Genomic DNA, 15,336 nt, shown 5'->3' on the forward strand with positions numbered 1-15,336 from the left:
GAAGCAACGTTCTCCACAACTAGACTGAAGAACAAAAGGACAGCAACTTGTCTGTTCCCCTTCCCCCAATTCCCCAGCGCTGTACCCATACCCTAATTCCCCAATAAAAATCTTAAAAAAAAAAAAATTAGAAACTCACAGTGTGAACAGGGATAATTTGTAACAACAAAAGCATAAAAGAGAATAAAGGCCTGAATTTACAAAAGGGAATGGAGAAAGATGCATGCAGAATAAAAAGGACTATTATATATATGAAACTTTCTTTTGCATAAACTTAATGGTAACCACAAGAAACAAACACCCAGAACTGATATATATAACATAAAAAGAGAAAAAACAGAGAAAAAAAAAATCACAAAATATCACCAACTAAAATAACAGAAACACAAGGGCAAAGAAACAATGGAGACACTGAGCTACAAGAAAACAAAAGATAAAACGGCAATAGGGAATCCTCATATATCAATAACCTAGCTAAATGTCTGAACTCACCAATAAAAAGACACAGAGTAGCAGATTGGGTCAAACAACAAAACCCAACCATTTTGCTGCCTTCAAGAGACACATCTCAATTGCAAGGACAAATATAGACTCAAGGTGAAAGGGTAGAAAACAATACTCCAAACAAATGGCATCCATAGAAAAGCAGGGGTAGCCATATTTATATCTGACAAAATAGACTTCAAGATAAAAATGATAACAAGAGACAAAGATGGACATGTCATAATGATAAACAGGACAATACATCAAGAAGACGTAACACATATCAATATATATGCTCCCAATCGGGGAACACCAAAATATATAAAGCAACTACTAGCAGAACTAAAGGGAGAAACTGGCAAAAACACAATTATAGTAGGGGACCTAAATATTCCATTGAGAGCTATGGATAGATCATCCAAGCAGAAAATCAATAAGAAAACATCAGCCTTAAATGACACATTAGACCAAATGGACATAATCAACATTTACATAGCCTTTCATCTCAGAATATCAGATGATACATTCTTTTCTAATGTACATGGAACATTCTCAAGGATAGGCCACATGTTGGGACACAAAACTAGTCTCTACAAGTTTAAGAAGACTGAAGTCATACCAAGCATATTCTCCAACCAAAAGGCTTTGAAATTCTAAATCAAGTGCAAAAAGAAAGTGGAAAAACCCACAAATATGTGAAGATTAAACAGCATGCTACTACACAATGACTGGGTCAAATAAGAAATAAAAGGAGAGATCAAAAGATACATAGAAACAAATGAGAATAAAAATACAACATATCAAAATTTGGGGGATGCTGCAAAATGGTAATAAGAGGGAAATTTATATCATTATAGGCCAATCTTAAGAACCAAGAAACACCCCAAATAAATAACCTAACATTACATCTTAAAGAGCTAGAAAAAGAAGAACGAATGAAGCCCAAAGTCAGCAAAAGGAAGGAAATGATAAAAATTAGAGCAGAACTAAATGAAATAGAGAACAAAAAGACAATAGAAAAAATTAATGCAACGAAGAGCTGGTTCTTTGAAAAGATTAAAATTGACAAGCCTCTGGCTAGACTCACTAAGGAAAAAAGAGAAAAGATACAAACAAAACCAGAAATGAGAGAGAAGGTATGATGGCTACCACAGAAATACAAATAATCATACAAGAATACTATGAAAGACTATATGGCACAAGATTTAATAACCTAAAAGAAAAGGACAAGTTCTAAGAAATATAAAACATTCTTAGACTCACAAAGAACTTGAAAATCTAAACAGACAGATCAACAGTAAGAAAATTAAAATAATTATCCAATCCTCCCCAAAAGCAAAAGTCCGGGACCAGAAGACTTCACTAGTGAATTCTACCTGCCTTTCTTTACCCAAAGGTAAAGGAAATATTGAAAGGAAGACATTTTGATGACATTCAGGACATCAAGGGTAATATGACAACAACTCTGATGGCCATCTCAGAAAAAGATGCTTTGAAGGGTGGACTAGGCACTGGTGTCAGTGCATAGCTTCCCAGGGGGAGTACTTCATGACTTGAAGGTTACCATAGTGATATTCAGCAATGAGGTATGTAGCACTTTTTCTAGGATGAGTTTGCAAACTTAATTGCCAGACCTCATAGAACTACTTAAATGATGCTTGCAGAACCAGGAATATGTCTTTTCTTTTATAGCTCATTTTGTTTTCAAGAGTTTCTATTTAAATTTTTTAAATTAAATTTATTAGGGTGACATTAGAAAAATTATATAGGTTTCAAGTGTACAATTCTATAATACATCATCTATATATTGCATTGTGTGTTCATCACCCAAAGTCAGTTCTCTCTCTGTCACTATATATTTGACCCCCTTTACCCTCATTTACTATCTTCCCACACCCATACCCTTTGGTAACCATTAAACTATTGTCTGTGGCTGTGAGTTTTGTTTGTTTGTCTTGAAAATTTGTTGCTTTCAGTTCTATATCCCACTTATGAGTAAAATCATCTGATTCTTGATGTTTCCTGCCTGACTTATTTTGTTTAGCATGAATAATCTTAAAATCCATCCATACTGCTGCAAACAGCAGTATTTCATCTTTCTTTACAGCCAAGTAATATTCCATTGTATGTATGTACCACATTTTCTTTATCCAATCATCTATCAAAGGACATTTTGGTTGTTTCCAAATCTTATTCACATGAATAATGCTGCAATAAACATAGGAGTACATGTATCTTTACAGATAAACGTTTTCAGATTTTTTGGGTAGATAGCCAGAAGAGGGATTGCTGGGTCAAAAGTGACACCTCCAATAACAGACTGAAGCCAAGGTCCATAAGTTTAGTATCTATGCTTTCTTCAATGCTATTTATTGTTTCAGGTGTTATGTTTAGGTCTTTGATTCATTTTGAGTTAATTTTGGTACACGATGACAGCAGTCTAGTTTCATTCTTTTGCATGTGACTTTCCAATTCTCCCAGCACCATTTATTGAAAAGACTTTCTTTTCTCCATTGTATGTTTTTGGCTCCTTTTTTGAAAATTATCTGCCCACATATTTTTGGGTTTATTTCTTGGTTTTCAATTCTGTTCCATTGGTCTGAGAGTCTGTTTTTCTGCCAAAGCATCTGCAATGCTTTTTGAATTATTGTCTCTTTGTAGTATAATTTAAACTCAGGGAGTGTGATACCTCTGGCCTTGGTTTTTTTGTTTGTTTGTTTGTTTTTTCAGGATTACTTTGGCTATTTGGGGTCTTTTGTGATTCCATATAAATCTGATGATTTTTTTGCTCTATTTCTTTAAAAGATGTCATTAGTATTTTCATGGGGATTGCGTTAAATCTGTATATTGCTTTGGGTAATATGGCCATTTTAACTGTGTTGATGCTTTCAATCCATGAACATGAAACATCTTCCCATTTCTTTGTGTCTTATTCAATTTCTGTTAATAATGTCTTGTGGTTTTCAGTGTATAAGCCCTTCATATCCTTTGTTAAGTTTATTCCTAGGTATTTTATTCTTATTGTTGCAAAAATAACTGGTTTTTTTAATTTTATTTCTTTTTCTGAAATTTTATTGCTAGTATATAGGAATGCAATGAATTTTTGTATATTGATTTTATATCAACAACTTTACTATACAGAGAGTGCCAAAAAATGTATACACATTTTAAGAAAAGAAAACTATTAAAATTGTAATACTCAATACATATTGATAACAAAAGATGGATACAAGTCACATTTAACTTTTGCAATTATAGGAGGTGCTCAAAGTGGCTACCGTTAGCATCAAAACACTTCTGATTATGGCAAACTACTGCCTGAGCAACGTTGACCAAAGTGTTCACTTGTATACATTTTTTTGGCACCCCCGGTAAATAATATAAGCACACTCTCATGATGAAAAGACCATGTCAATTAATTTAGTTCTAAGAAATGATAAACTGACAACCTCACACTACATGCTAATAATGGTCACTCACCCAGAAATAAGGAGATGCCAAAGGATTCCACTTACCCTGGGTGGAACTTTGCATTGAATTCTTCGTGAATTGCTTATGGTGACATTGATGGCACAAGACTGAGATCCAAATAACACCTGGCTAACATCTTCCAAACTAGAGCCCTGGATGGTGGCCCAGAGCCCTCCTGTAATAAAAACAGTATTTTCAGGTGAGATATATAGCCATACATGCAGACAAAAATTAATTTTCACAAAGAGATAAAATGAAGTTAAAATATGAAGTTCTTTAGTCAAAACACAAGGCATGCTGAAACTGCAGAAAGACTGAAGTTAAAAAGAAAGAAGTGGTGACTAGAGGGCAGAGGAAAATAGTAATGAATCCTGGAGATATTTAAGAATATAGCAGAGACACAATACTGCCACAGGACAGAGAAGTAAAGTAGGTGGTTTCTGAAAACTCTTCCTGCCCTACAGTTTTATACATCATCCTTGCCAATCCTACAAAATTTATTATTTTCCTGATATTTTAAGTATAAGAGGGCATCATGGTAGAAAGAGCAGTGGACCCAGAATCAGGGCCACAGGTTGCTCTGCCACTTGAAGCACATCATGTGTAGTATTGCTCCTGAGTTCACTGGTTCTCACTTCCCTCGTCTTGCAATGACAGCCTTAGCCCTTCCAGCTTTGTCATTTGATACCACACATACTGGGTTCTAGTCTCCATGGTGGTGCAGAAATGACTTACATCAGAACCCACTACGATCAGCCTTTCTCTACTGACCACTGAAGAGCAACCAATGAAACCCCTATCCCCTCACTGCAGACATCTGTAAGAAGAGGCATAGAACCAATCATACAGATGCCATGCCACACTTTCCCATTTGGAGGAGCAGCCCTTGGTCTAACAGATGAACAGCAATTCCACTTATTATTACATAGGGCAATGATTATGGTGTGCCATCTCCACAGAATGGGATACAAGAGAGGCAATGAAGCCACCAAATGGGAACATGTACCCCTTGAGAGTGGGAAGTGGGAGCAGGAACAAGGTTATCTTCACAAAGCATGTCAGGATGCGAAAGGGAAACTTACACAACCAGATGAAAACCCTTCGGGAGAAAGTTACTGGCTGAAATAATATCCTGAAGTTCAATACATAAACTTGCCCTGAAGAGTCAAGGAAAGACTACACTAGACTTCAAAGTTAGAGAATAAAATGGAAGAAAAAAATGTAAATACCAACATAAAAGATACAAAACCTGGCAACAATCTTGATAAGAAAAATTCAAGCGAAGGAAGAAATTTGAAGAAAAGTTTGAAATGCTACTGAGGACCCAAACAGATGGATTAAAACATTAAACAAAAAAACGAAAATAAATGGGTAGAAAGAGTGAACATCAGAATGGTGGCATATCTTTCTAAATTGAACTAAATCATCAATGCAATCCCAATAAAAATACAAATAAGATTTTCTGTTTAAATTAGACAAGAAGATTTTAAAATTCAATAAAAAATGAAAAATAATAACAAGGATATAAAACCTCAAAAGTAAAAGGACCTTCTGTCAGATATTAAAACGTCCTATAAAAACAACTACAATTAAAATGTAATAATAGGGGCCAACCGAATGACTCAGTTGGTTAAGAGTTGGCTTAAGATATACAAATGGCCATTTGTGACCTCCTTGGTGTACTTGGAACAAGCCAAGGTCATTCTGACTTAAGACTTTATCGCTTGATGTTCTCCCTGCCTAAAACTCTCTTCTCAGGACTCATTCCTCCACTTCATCCATGTCTTCACTCACCAGTGTCATCTGTGTCATTCCTCCAGTGCCAGTGTCCATCCTACCACAACCACCACCCCCTCCATCACTCTTCCTCTGCTTCGTTTTTCTCTTACCCACTACCATCACCTCCATGAGAGCAGGAACTTTGCTTTAATTGACTCTATCTCCAGCATTAATAGTGCCTGGTACATACTAAGGGCTAAGCAAATTGTTATTACTATTGCTGATGTTAATAATTCAAAGTTGCAAAGGTGGTGACACTGTGCCATTTGCATTCGATGGTTCAAGTGTCTCCCAGGTAAGTGTCCATACCTAAAGAGAAGGCAACTCTATCTCAGCACAGAAATGGGCCAAGGAAGTGTATACTCCAAAGCCAATATTTTCCTTAAAAACCCTTTTGAGGGTGTTTCTGCACATTGTTAAGTGATGCTTTAGAATATTATTTATCACATTCTTATATGTATTTATTACATGCTAGATTATTCTGAAAATTCTTTGCTGGTAGGGCTCAGCGTGGTTCTCTTTGCCTCCCCTACTGCAGTGTTACTTAAATTGCACTATTCATAGAAGTTGCCTGAGGATCCTGTTAAAATGCAGATTGTTTAGGAAGCCTGGGATGGAGCCTGAGACTCTCCTTTTCTAACAAGCTCCCAGATGATGCAGATACTGCTAGCCCAGAGCCACACTTTGAAAGCCAAGGTCTTCAGCACCTAATACAGGGCTTCATACAGGGTGGTTCAATGAGGGAGGTGGGAGGGGGCGGTTTAGAATCACCGTTATCTCCTCTGAAAAATGTGGGTAATAATTCTATTTTTCAGGCAGCTGTAAGAATTTAGGGTATGTGACTACCTAGAAGAGATACTCAATAAATGACACTATGCCTATCATCATTATTAGGATACCAAGTCCCATAGAAGTAACTGAAATGTCTAAGGTCATACATCTGACCTTGGCAGGATGAAAACCCAAGCACATATGTCCTAAGGCCCAATCTAGTGTTGTTTTCAGTAGACCAAATTGTCCCAGTGACTCAGTGACTGACCCAATTATGCCAATACCATCAGCAAGCTACCGATATGTAGTAAGTGAGTTCATTGAAGGGCTCAATATCTGTTGCTCATTAGAAGAAATACTGGTGACAGAAAACAAAAAACTTGTGAGTCATAGTGGACATAGAACTTATTACACAGCAGGACTAGATTCCTGTATACCGGCAAGAATGCCACCTTCAGAGGGTCAGGTGTAATGTGGGGTCCCTTCCCAGATTACCAATCTCTGCAGCTCTCGAAGGGTCCACAGCATCCAGTCTGGGTTCCACGTTTAGGAAGAGGCCTTCTCCACTGGCACTGATGGCGTAACCAGAAGGTCTCACCAACATGGAGATCTGATGCACTCCGACAGGCAGTAGGTTGGTTTGACAGACCACATTCGTTTGGTTTGAGAAAATAACTTTGCAACTTGTTTTGTTCACAGTAATCTGAAAGGCCTGGGAGTCACCAGAGAAACTAGTTCCAGTAATGTGAACCAGTAGGTTAATGTCGCCATCTTAAAGAAGGAAAGAAATTAAAAGAACAAAATCATCTCTCGGTGATATCACTCCATTTAAGAGAACGCTCTCTAATATCAACTGTTCATTCTCTCCTACCTTCCCCTCCTGAAATTCAAGAAGTTGAATGCTGACTCAAATATTGGATATCAGCATTTATTATATTATTGTAGCATACAGCATGCATCTTAAATTTTCTCAAGCTAGTAATGAGAGATCACTAGTCTATAAAAAAGGGGGGGGAAATCAAAATAAAGAATATTTCAAAGCAAGGGACAAAGAGAATAAAACATTTTTAAGTCATCAAAAATCTACTTGTCTTCATTTCAAATCATGACCATATCATTTAGACTGGCCAAAAAATGTGTTTTTCTGCTGCATCACTCAACATCCATCCTATGAACTGATTCACCTTCTATCCACCCATTACCAGGTACACGGCTAACAAATCTCTCTGAGTCTAAAGTTCATGATCATCTCAATGCCACATCATGAATCATACCAAGGGAATACCACACAGAGTGGACCCAGGGAGTTGACCCTTCAAGGTACTGGAAAGAACAGGACCCTGAGCACTGAGCTGGTATGTCATTCACTCGCACAACCACCTGAAAAAAAGGCAAAAGAATTACAAGCAAATGTATGCATTTCAGGTACTCAAGAGTATTCATAAAGTATTTGTGAAATTTGGCCAAATTAAAATGTGTTAATGATTCATTTATTTTCTTTTTTCTATTTCCCAGTAATAAACCCCAAATTGTAATGAATGGCTCGAAACATATTAAGCTGTCTTAAAATGATGGTAGGCATGCTAAAACCTAACATTTCTGCAATTAAATGTGTTAAATCTTGAATAAATTTCTTCTCTGTCATGTAAAACTAAATGTAATAAAATTCAAATTGCACAAGGACTTTTTATCACTCTATATTTTTAACTAGGTATCTATTTCCTATGAAAAGCCATTTCTTTGCTGGTAAATGCCAATAAAGTAGGCACCTTGTTCCATCATTACTATATGGATATATAACTGAAGATTAGAGTATTTGGACAGTTGGTTTGGGGCCTTTTCTATCCTAGAATGGCAGGTCCCCAGGAAGAGACTACAGTTGACCTTTGAACAACGTGCATTTGAACCACACGGGTCCACTTATATGTGGAATTTTTTCAATAAATACTATAAATGTACTTTTTTCCTTATGATTTTCTTAATAATATTTATTTTCTCTAGCTTACTTTATTATAAGAATACAGTATATAATACACATAATATACAAAATATGTCTTAATTGACTGGTTATATTATTGGTAAGGCCTCCAGTCAACAGTAGGCTACTAGTAGTTAAGATTTGGGGAGTCAAAAGTTACACACAAATTTTGGACTGTGAGGAGGGTCAGTGCCCCTCACCCTCATGTTGTTCAAAGATCAACTATACACATCTTTTCCTCTCACTGGAACTAATGTTAATCTAATAGGACTCTGCCATACTTGGAGATGAGAAAGGTGAAAAGAGTGTGACTCTTTTGACTCTCTCCATATGAAATATAGATTAAAAGCACTCACACTATACTTATGATAGTGTTTGCTTATACAGTAAAGAGGTATAGGGATGGCATGAAGCATAAGTGATAAAGAACACTTTGATTTTACCTATAATGTTTTATTTTATTCATAAAGACAAAAAATATAAAATATATCAAAATGTTGACAACTGTTCATCCTCAGTTTATGTACCCTGGAGTTAGTTATATTATTCTTTACAGATTTTTATTTTAAATTTTTCTCAAATTAAAAGCAGATGACTTATTACAGGAGTATGGGTAGAAGGGAAAGAGCAAGACATTTTAAAGGGAAAAGGAGCTTGTTTACTTTTCAATAAATCATATGTAGTTATAGAGGTTTTCTATTTTTAATGCCATAATAATAGCATCATTAATTGTAGTAACAGGATGTTATGTTTCCAGAGCACTTGTATATTCAGAGTACTTTCCAAGGGGACAGTTATAATGGTCTCTATTTTATGGATTGGAAAATTGATCCTTGGAATTGGTCCACATTATAAATCAGGAAGGGACTGAGATAGATTAGAAACGAATACTTACATTTTGGCTGGCCCATTCACTCTCACCTGAGTGTGCTGGTTGGCAGTAGCCAACATGTCTCCAAATATGGGTGCAAGAAAAACTCCACCATCATATACCACCCGAATGGTTGCAGCAGGGTTCACTCCAGTTAGATTTTCATCAGACACCTGAGTTGATTACATTTGAAGTGAATTTTTGCCATGGAATAGAAGTCTAATCTTGATTAAAACAAACGATAAAGGGTCTTTTCACATTCTGTTTAAGATAATCAGGTAGGTAGAAAGTGAAAATGGAGTGAGAGGGGATTAAAATCTAGAAACCTAACGTAAGTCATGACTAATGAAAGCCCCAGATTTTAGAGGAATGTTTATTTGCAAGTAGAGTTGCCCGAAAAAGCACCAAAAAAATTCATTCTTCTCTCTAAGTCTTGATATATTTTGGTTTCTATGTGTTTTTCTATTTTATATGTTTCCAGTCCAAAATATTAAAATAAAATGTAAGGAAACAAGTGCTATGAGGTGAGTCCCATCCTTCCTCCATTTCCACCCATGCATTAATATTTTGTTTGAAAACCAGATGACTCACTATACCAAATAACAAGGATCAAATTCCATCTTGGATGTCATTTTATAACAACCAAAATGCTATGTGATCATTAGATTATTTTTTAAAACCCTAAATATGCAAAAGCATCTGGTTTTGTCATTATCTAAAGACAGCAAATCCTTTTCTAAACTTCCTTCTGCTGTGCCATCTGCCTCCATGACAATCTAAGTCAACCACATCTGCTTGAATTATCCAATAACAGATGTAGAATTATTGTGTGGTGGACACTGACCAACAACTTCTCTGCTGGGTTCAAATTGCTTATCAGGAATAAGAAATCCAAAAATGTCTTGAAAACTTCCAGAAAGGTCATTAAACCCTTTTACTTGAATATTCCTACAAAATTATTCATTCATGACAGTTTTCATTCATATCATTCTGATTTTTTTTTTATAAAATTATTCCCAGGCACAATCCATACCACCAAAAAGAATATTATACATACCCTAATGAAATTGGGCAAATCCCCAACCTGGGTGGACCAGGAGATGGTCCACACATGTTCATAGCAAGACTTTAGATCCTCCGTCACAGTGAAGTCACTGACATTGAGGTACCTGGATGTGAAGTCATCAGCATTGTTCTGTAAGAGCTCGCGAAGGTGACTAGCTGAAATATGCACAGGGACATCTGTGGGAGAAGGTTTTGATATAGAAAATACAACACTAATTACTCCACCTCACAGGGTCTCATCATGAAGATAACGGAATAAATGTCAAGATACCTACTAAATATGCAGGAAACCCTCAAGTTCTAAATATGGTTTCAAGAGAACCCCCACCCCAGTTAAACCATTTGTTTTCCTAAGGCAAATACAAGTCGATGCCCACTTTTTATGTTGTGATATCTTTTATTAGTATCACATATCATAGCAAGCAGAGAACACAGTCACATCAAACAAAACTGTCTCAACTGTCGACTCAAAATATAAACACCAGACACCCTGGTAAGGCCCTGAAAGTCTAATTAAATGTTGGGTTTTCCCTGGAAAATTTAACTGGGTCTGTGAACAGAGAAAAGTTGGCCCCCTTTCACAGGAATTGGGGAGGCACACAGCAGCTGACACCCATAAAAATTTAGCCAACTCAGCTGAGGAATGTTGGCATTTCGATTTCTCTATTAGAATTTCCTTTAAGCCCAACCACCTGCTTCCCAATTCCACATTCCCATAGGGAAATAACAACATTCTGCTTAAGTCGTGCTTGTGTTTGAACTGTTTCACGCTTTACCAAAAGTTTCCATTTCATTAGCTACTCCCAACAGCCCTGTGAGGTGGGTCATTTGGGCATCCTGATGCCTCCCTTAGCGATGAAGAAAATGAAACCCAATGAGTTTCAGAAGCTTGCCAACCAAGGGAGACAGGTTTAGATTAAGATCCAGGTCGCCTTCTTCGCCTTCTACCTACTCAAGAGCCTTCCTTCTTGAATCTCATACTCCCTTGGAGCATTAATAAAATAACTCTGTATTTCCAAAATGCAAAAAAGTCTCATCCTTTTCAAAAAGATTGTTCTATATTTGCATAATTTGGAGTCATCACCACTTCATTAACCACTGGTTAAGACTGTGTTCCCCTACCCATGCCCTCCATTACTCTGCAGGTGCTAATGTGAGGCGCATCAACAATAGTAGATGGTGGCAGACAGTCTCTACAGGCTGCCCTCTCATTCGTGCCAAGGAAAACAGCACAGTGATGCACTTGACAGAGGCAGGGTACTGTTGGCATTTATTCACCCATTTGTCAGACTTGAAGAGCAATAGACTCCAATAGCCTACAGATCTTCAACTTTTCCTAAGATGCCCTTTTAGGTAAAAACACCACTCTAATTCCTCTCACAAGAAGATTCTTTGCAAGTCCAGCATCTTTCTGCTTGAGAGAGCAGAACACTTTTGGACCATGCACCAATTTTTATACAGCTACTCTTGAGTTCTCCTGAGCCTCCTCTCTGATTCCCCTGTTTTTACCAACTACATAACATATTGTAATCACTTCTTTTTTTTTTTTTTTAGCTGAGCCATCCTGCCACATGTTGGCAGCTCAGCAGATCACTTCTATTCCTTGTCCTTTGTGAAATGAGTATGGTATTGAAGATTTAGAACTATTCTACTCTCATGGCATCCAAAAGCTCTTTCTACATTTGTTATGACCACTAAAATCCTCAATAATATAGAGTGTCACCATGAAGTTTAATTCAGAAGAACCACGGCTATCATGGATCTTGACCTCCTCTAGACAGAAGAGGACTGACCTGAGAATAAAGACCCGAGGCCACATCTGGACTTCGCCATCAACTATCTTTATGACCTTTGGGCAAATCTCAGTATAGTGGGCTGAATGGTGGCCCTCAAAAAGATGCCAATGCCCTAATCCCTGGAATCTATGAATGCAGAGTGTACCAAAAAAAAATACATACACACTTTAAAAAACAAAACTATTAAAATTATAATACTCAATATATACCAATGACAAAAGATGAATACAAGTCACGTTTGACTTCTGCAATTACAAGGTGCTCAAAGTGGTTACCATCAGCATCCAGACACTTCTGCTTATGGTGAACTACTGCTTGAGCAACGTTGACCAAAGTGTCCACTTGTATACATTTTTTTGGCACCCCAGGTATTACCTTATATATAGCAAAAGATGTGGTTAAGGATTTTGAGAAAAGGACTTTATCCAGGTGGGCCCTAAATGCAATCATATGCATCCTTATGAGAGGGGCAGAAAGAGTTCTGAGACAGAAGAGGAAGTGACAATATGACCATGGAGGCAGGGGCTGGAGTGATGTGGCCATAGCCAAGGAATGCTGGCAGCCACCAGATGCCAGAAGAAGCAGGAAACGGATTTTCCCCATGGCCCTTCAGAGGAAGTGTGGCCCTGCTGAGAACTTGATTTTGGACTTCTGGCCTCTAGACTGTTTGAGAATAAATGTCTGTTGTTTTAAGCCACCAAGTTTGTGGTCACTTGTCTTGACAGCCATAGTAAGCTAACGCACTTAGTTTCCACATCTAAACACGTAAAGGTTGGGATCATATTAACAATGATATGTTATTGCTATTGTCCAGATCTTTCATTTTAATAAGGTCATTTTCAGACATGGGGGAATAAAAAAGCTTTCAGGTGGTCTCCCTGCCTGACAATCTCACAGGATGTTGCTTGCCTGGAAATGCCCCTTAAAAATGTAGATGAGAAATGTTGTACCCCTCAGTTGCCCCTTTACCAGGAATCACTGTATTAGAAAGTTGGATGCGAAAGTGTCCTCCTAAAGGTGGACTTGTTCTCTGTAGTGTCTGCGTTGTCACCTGGACCACCCCAGATCCTTCTTCTGTCCCTTCAGTGGGCACGGAGCTGTGGCATATGAAAAACAAAGCATTAGCCACAGCAACCATCCAGAATGTCTCTCCGATAAGAACATAGCTCCATCTCAAAGACCAGCTAATCTCCCATTTTCCCAGACCATGAGCTTGAACTCCCAAATATTGGGTGCCCCCGCTCCCATCACGGCAGAAAAAGTATAGTGTAAATATCAGGATTCTTTTAGCGTGTTTCATCCTTCCCCTTCGCTGATCCTGGGAACACAGGGACCCAGACGGAAGAGTGATGACGCTGGCCTCCACGGCTCTGCCCCTGAAGCAGAGTGGAAGGAGAACTTGGTATTCTCTTACTCCATTTGTATGGTCAAATGAAAAGCCGGTGCCTGTTCCACAGACACTTCCCTGCTCAGTATCTCGAGCTGAAACACAGGCCACTCCATCTAGCCAAGTTCTTATTGAATACCTGTGCACAAACACTGACTGCCAATTCTTGCTTTTAATGCAATAAAGGCGTCAAATAAATTGTGACACACCGTGAGATGGAATACCACTCAGCCATTAAAAACCATATTTTAGAAGAATGTTTAATGAAATGGGAAATATTCTTTTTTTTTACCACGAGGTGAAAAGAGTATGTTACAAATACAGTATGTAATGTATGGTTCCAATATGAGGTTTAAAAATAAATATATACATGTGTAGATGTATACAAAACCTGCTTGGGAGAAAAGGCAGTTAGAATATGGATCCAATATGTTAATAGAAGTTATCTGAGCAGGGGGACGATGCGTGATTTTTGTCTTCTTCTAAGTGGTTTTTTTTTTAATTTTCTAAATTTTCAACATACCTTATATCTATCAATAACGTTATTTAAATACTACATTTGAATGTGCATACATACAACCATACAGAAGCAGTTACACAGTGATACTATCTGTGTTGGGGGATGAATCTAGGAGAGGCCATTCTGAATGTTGTCCTGTCTTGCTTAGGCTGGAGGCTTCCAGGAACAGCTAAGGGACTTGAGGACTTGGATGGACCTATTCAGAATAACCTACATTATCCTCTATCATTTCACAGTTAATAACTTTGACATTTGGAGCACAGGACTGCAGCCTGGCTACTCTGGGAGCTTCCTCTTCACACCACAGAAGCTATGTCACTCCTTCACTGATGGTTTTTGCGTCTTTCGTGTCCAGAGGACCATGGAACACTAAGTCAAGGAAAGCAGACCACAAATTCAAGTTTTCTGTGCCTGCCTTTAATACACCGTCTCAAGCATGGTGTAAGTACAAGAACTAATTTTGGAACAAAAAAAAAAAAGAAAGAAAGAAATTTTACAAGCAGAGCATCTCAAGTCTTCCCATCCTACTGGGGTTTTAGTTGAAAATGAAAAGAACAGATTAGAGCATACATATGTTCCAGGAGCTTGTAGGAGCCTGATCCTTAGTTACTGCTTTGTAATCTGTGGCTAGAAGGTTTGACTATTAAGGAAGCAACGTTTATGGGGCTCTAGTGCCATCTGGTGGTGAGTTCTTAGAAATAGCTGTTTTTCTTCCTTAGATTATCCCATTTCGCCTCAAAGAATTCCAATAAGATTAGTATATGGGGAATGGAAGGAGAGGAGCAAACAGAAAATGGTGGTAATGTGAACCTCTGAACAGCATAAAATACAACTACTTCTAAACAAATTCACTAGGAACTAGTTCTCGAAGTGTAGTCCCCAGACCAGTAGAATCAGCTTGGGAACTTATTAGAAATGTACATTCTCAGGCCCTGCCCCAGACCTACTGAATTAAACAAGGTGTGGTTGGGGCCCAGCAATTTTTGTTTTAACAAGACCTCCAGGTTTCTGATACAGCATTCTTAAGATTGAGAACCACTGCTTTCAGCAACAAGACAGATAGCTTTTCCTGATAAAAGTCCCACTTCTGTGTCCATGAAGCCAAATTGGTGTGACTGTGGGGCTCAACTTTCTTGCTTTAAGTAGCTTCTCTCTCTTTCTCTGTCTCTCTCTGTCTCTCTCTCTCTCTCTCTCTCTCTCTCTCTCTCTCTCTCT

General features: G+C 37.8%; 1 protein-coding gene across 3 annotated transcripts in view; it reads right to left on the bottom strand.

The window, feature by feature from the left end:
- The window catches only part of PKHD1 (PKHD1 ciliary IPT domain containing fibrocystin/polyductin), a 460,535-nt gene that overhangs the window by 406,110 nt on the left and 39,089 nt on the right, over positions 1 to 15,336 (bottom strand). For all 3 annotated transcript variants that reach the window (XM_019658751.1, XM_019658750.1, XM_019658752.1), the window contains exons 24-29: positions 13,184 to 13,311; positions 10,411 to 10,595; positions 9,404 to 9,526; positions 7,779 to 7,884; positions 7,000 to 7,275; positions 3,999 to 4,129 (exon numbers count right to left, since the gene is read on the bottom strand). In XM_019658751.1, the coding sequence (XP_019514296.1) occupies positions 3,999 to 4,129; positions 7,000 to 7,275; positions 7,779 to 7,884; positions 9,404 to 9,526; positions 10,411 to 10,595; positions 13,184 to 13,311 (949 nt within the window). The remainder of the gene's footprint in view (positions 1 to 3,998; positions 4,130 to 6,999; positions 7,276 to 7,778; positions 7,885 to 9,403; positions 9,527 to 10,410; positions 10,596 to 13,183; positions 13,312 to 15,336) is intronic.

The sequence above is a fragment of the Hipposideros armiger genome, unplaced genomic scaffold (genome assembly GCF_001890085.2).
Source record: "Hipposideros armiger isolate ML-2016 unplaced genomic scaffold, ASM189008v1 scaffold_288, whole genome shotgun sequence".
Taxonomy (NCBI): domain Eukaryota; kingdom Metazoa; phylum Chordata; class Mammalia; order Chiroptera; family Hipposideridae; genus Hipposideros; species Hipposideros armiger.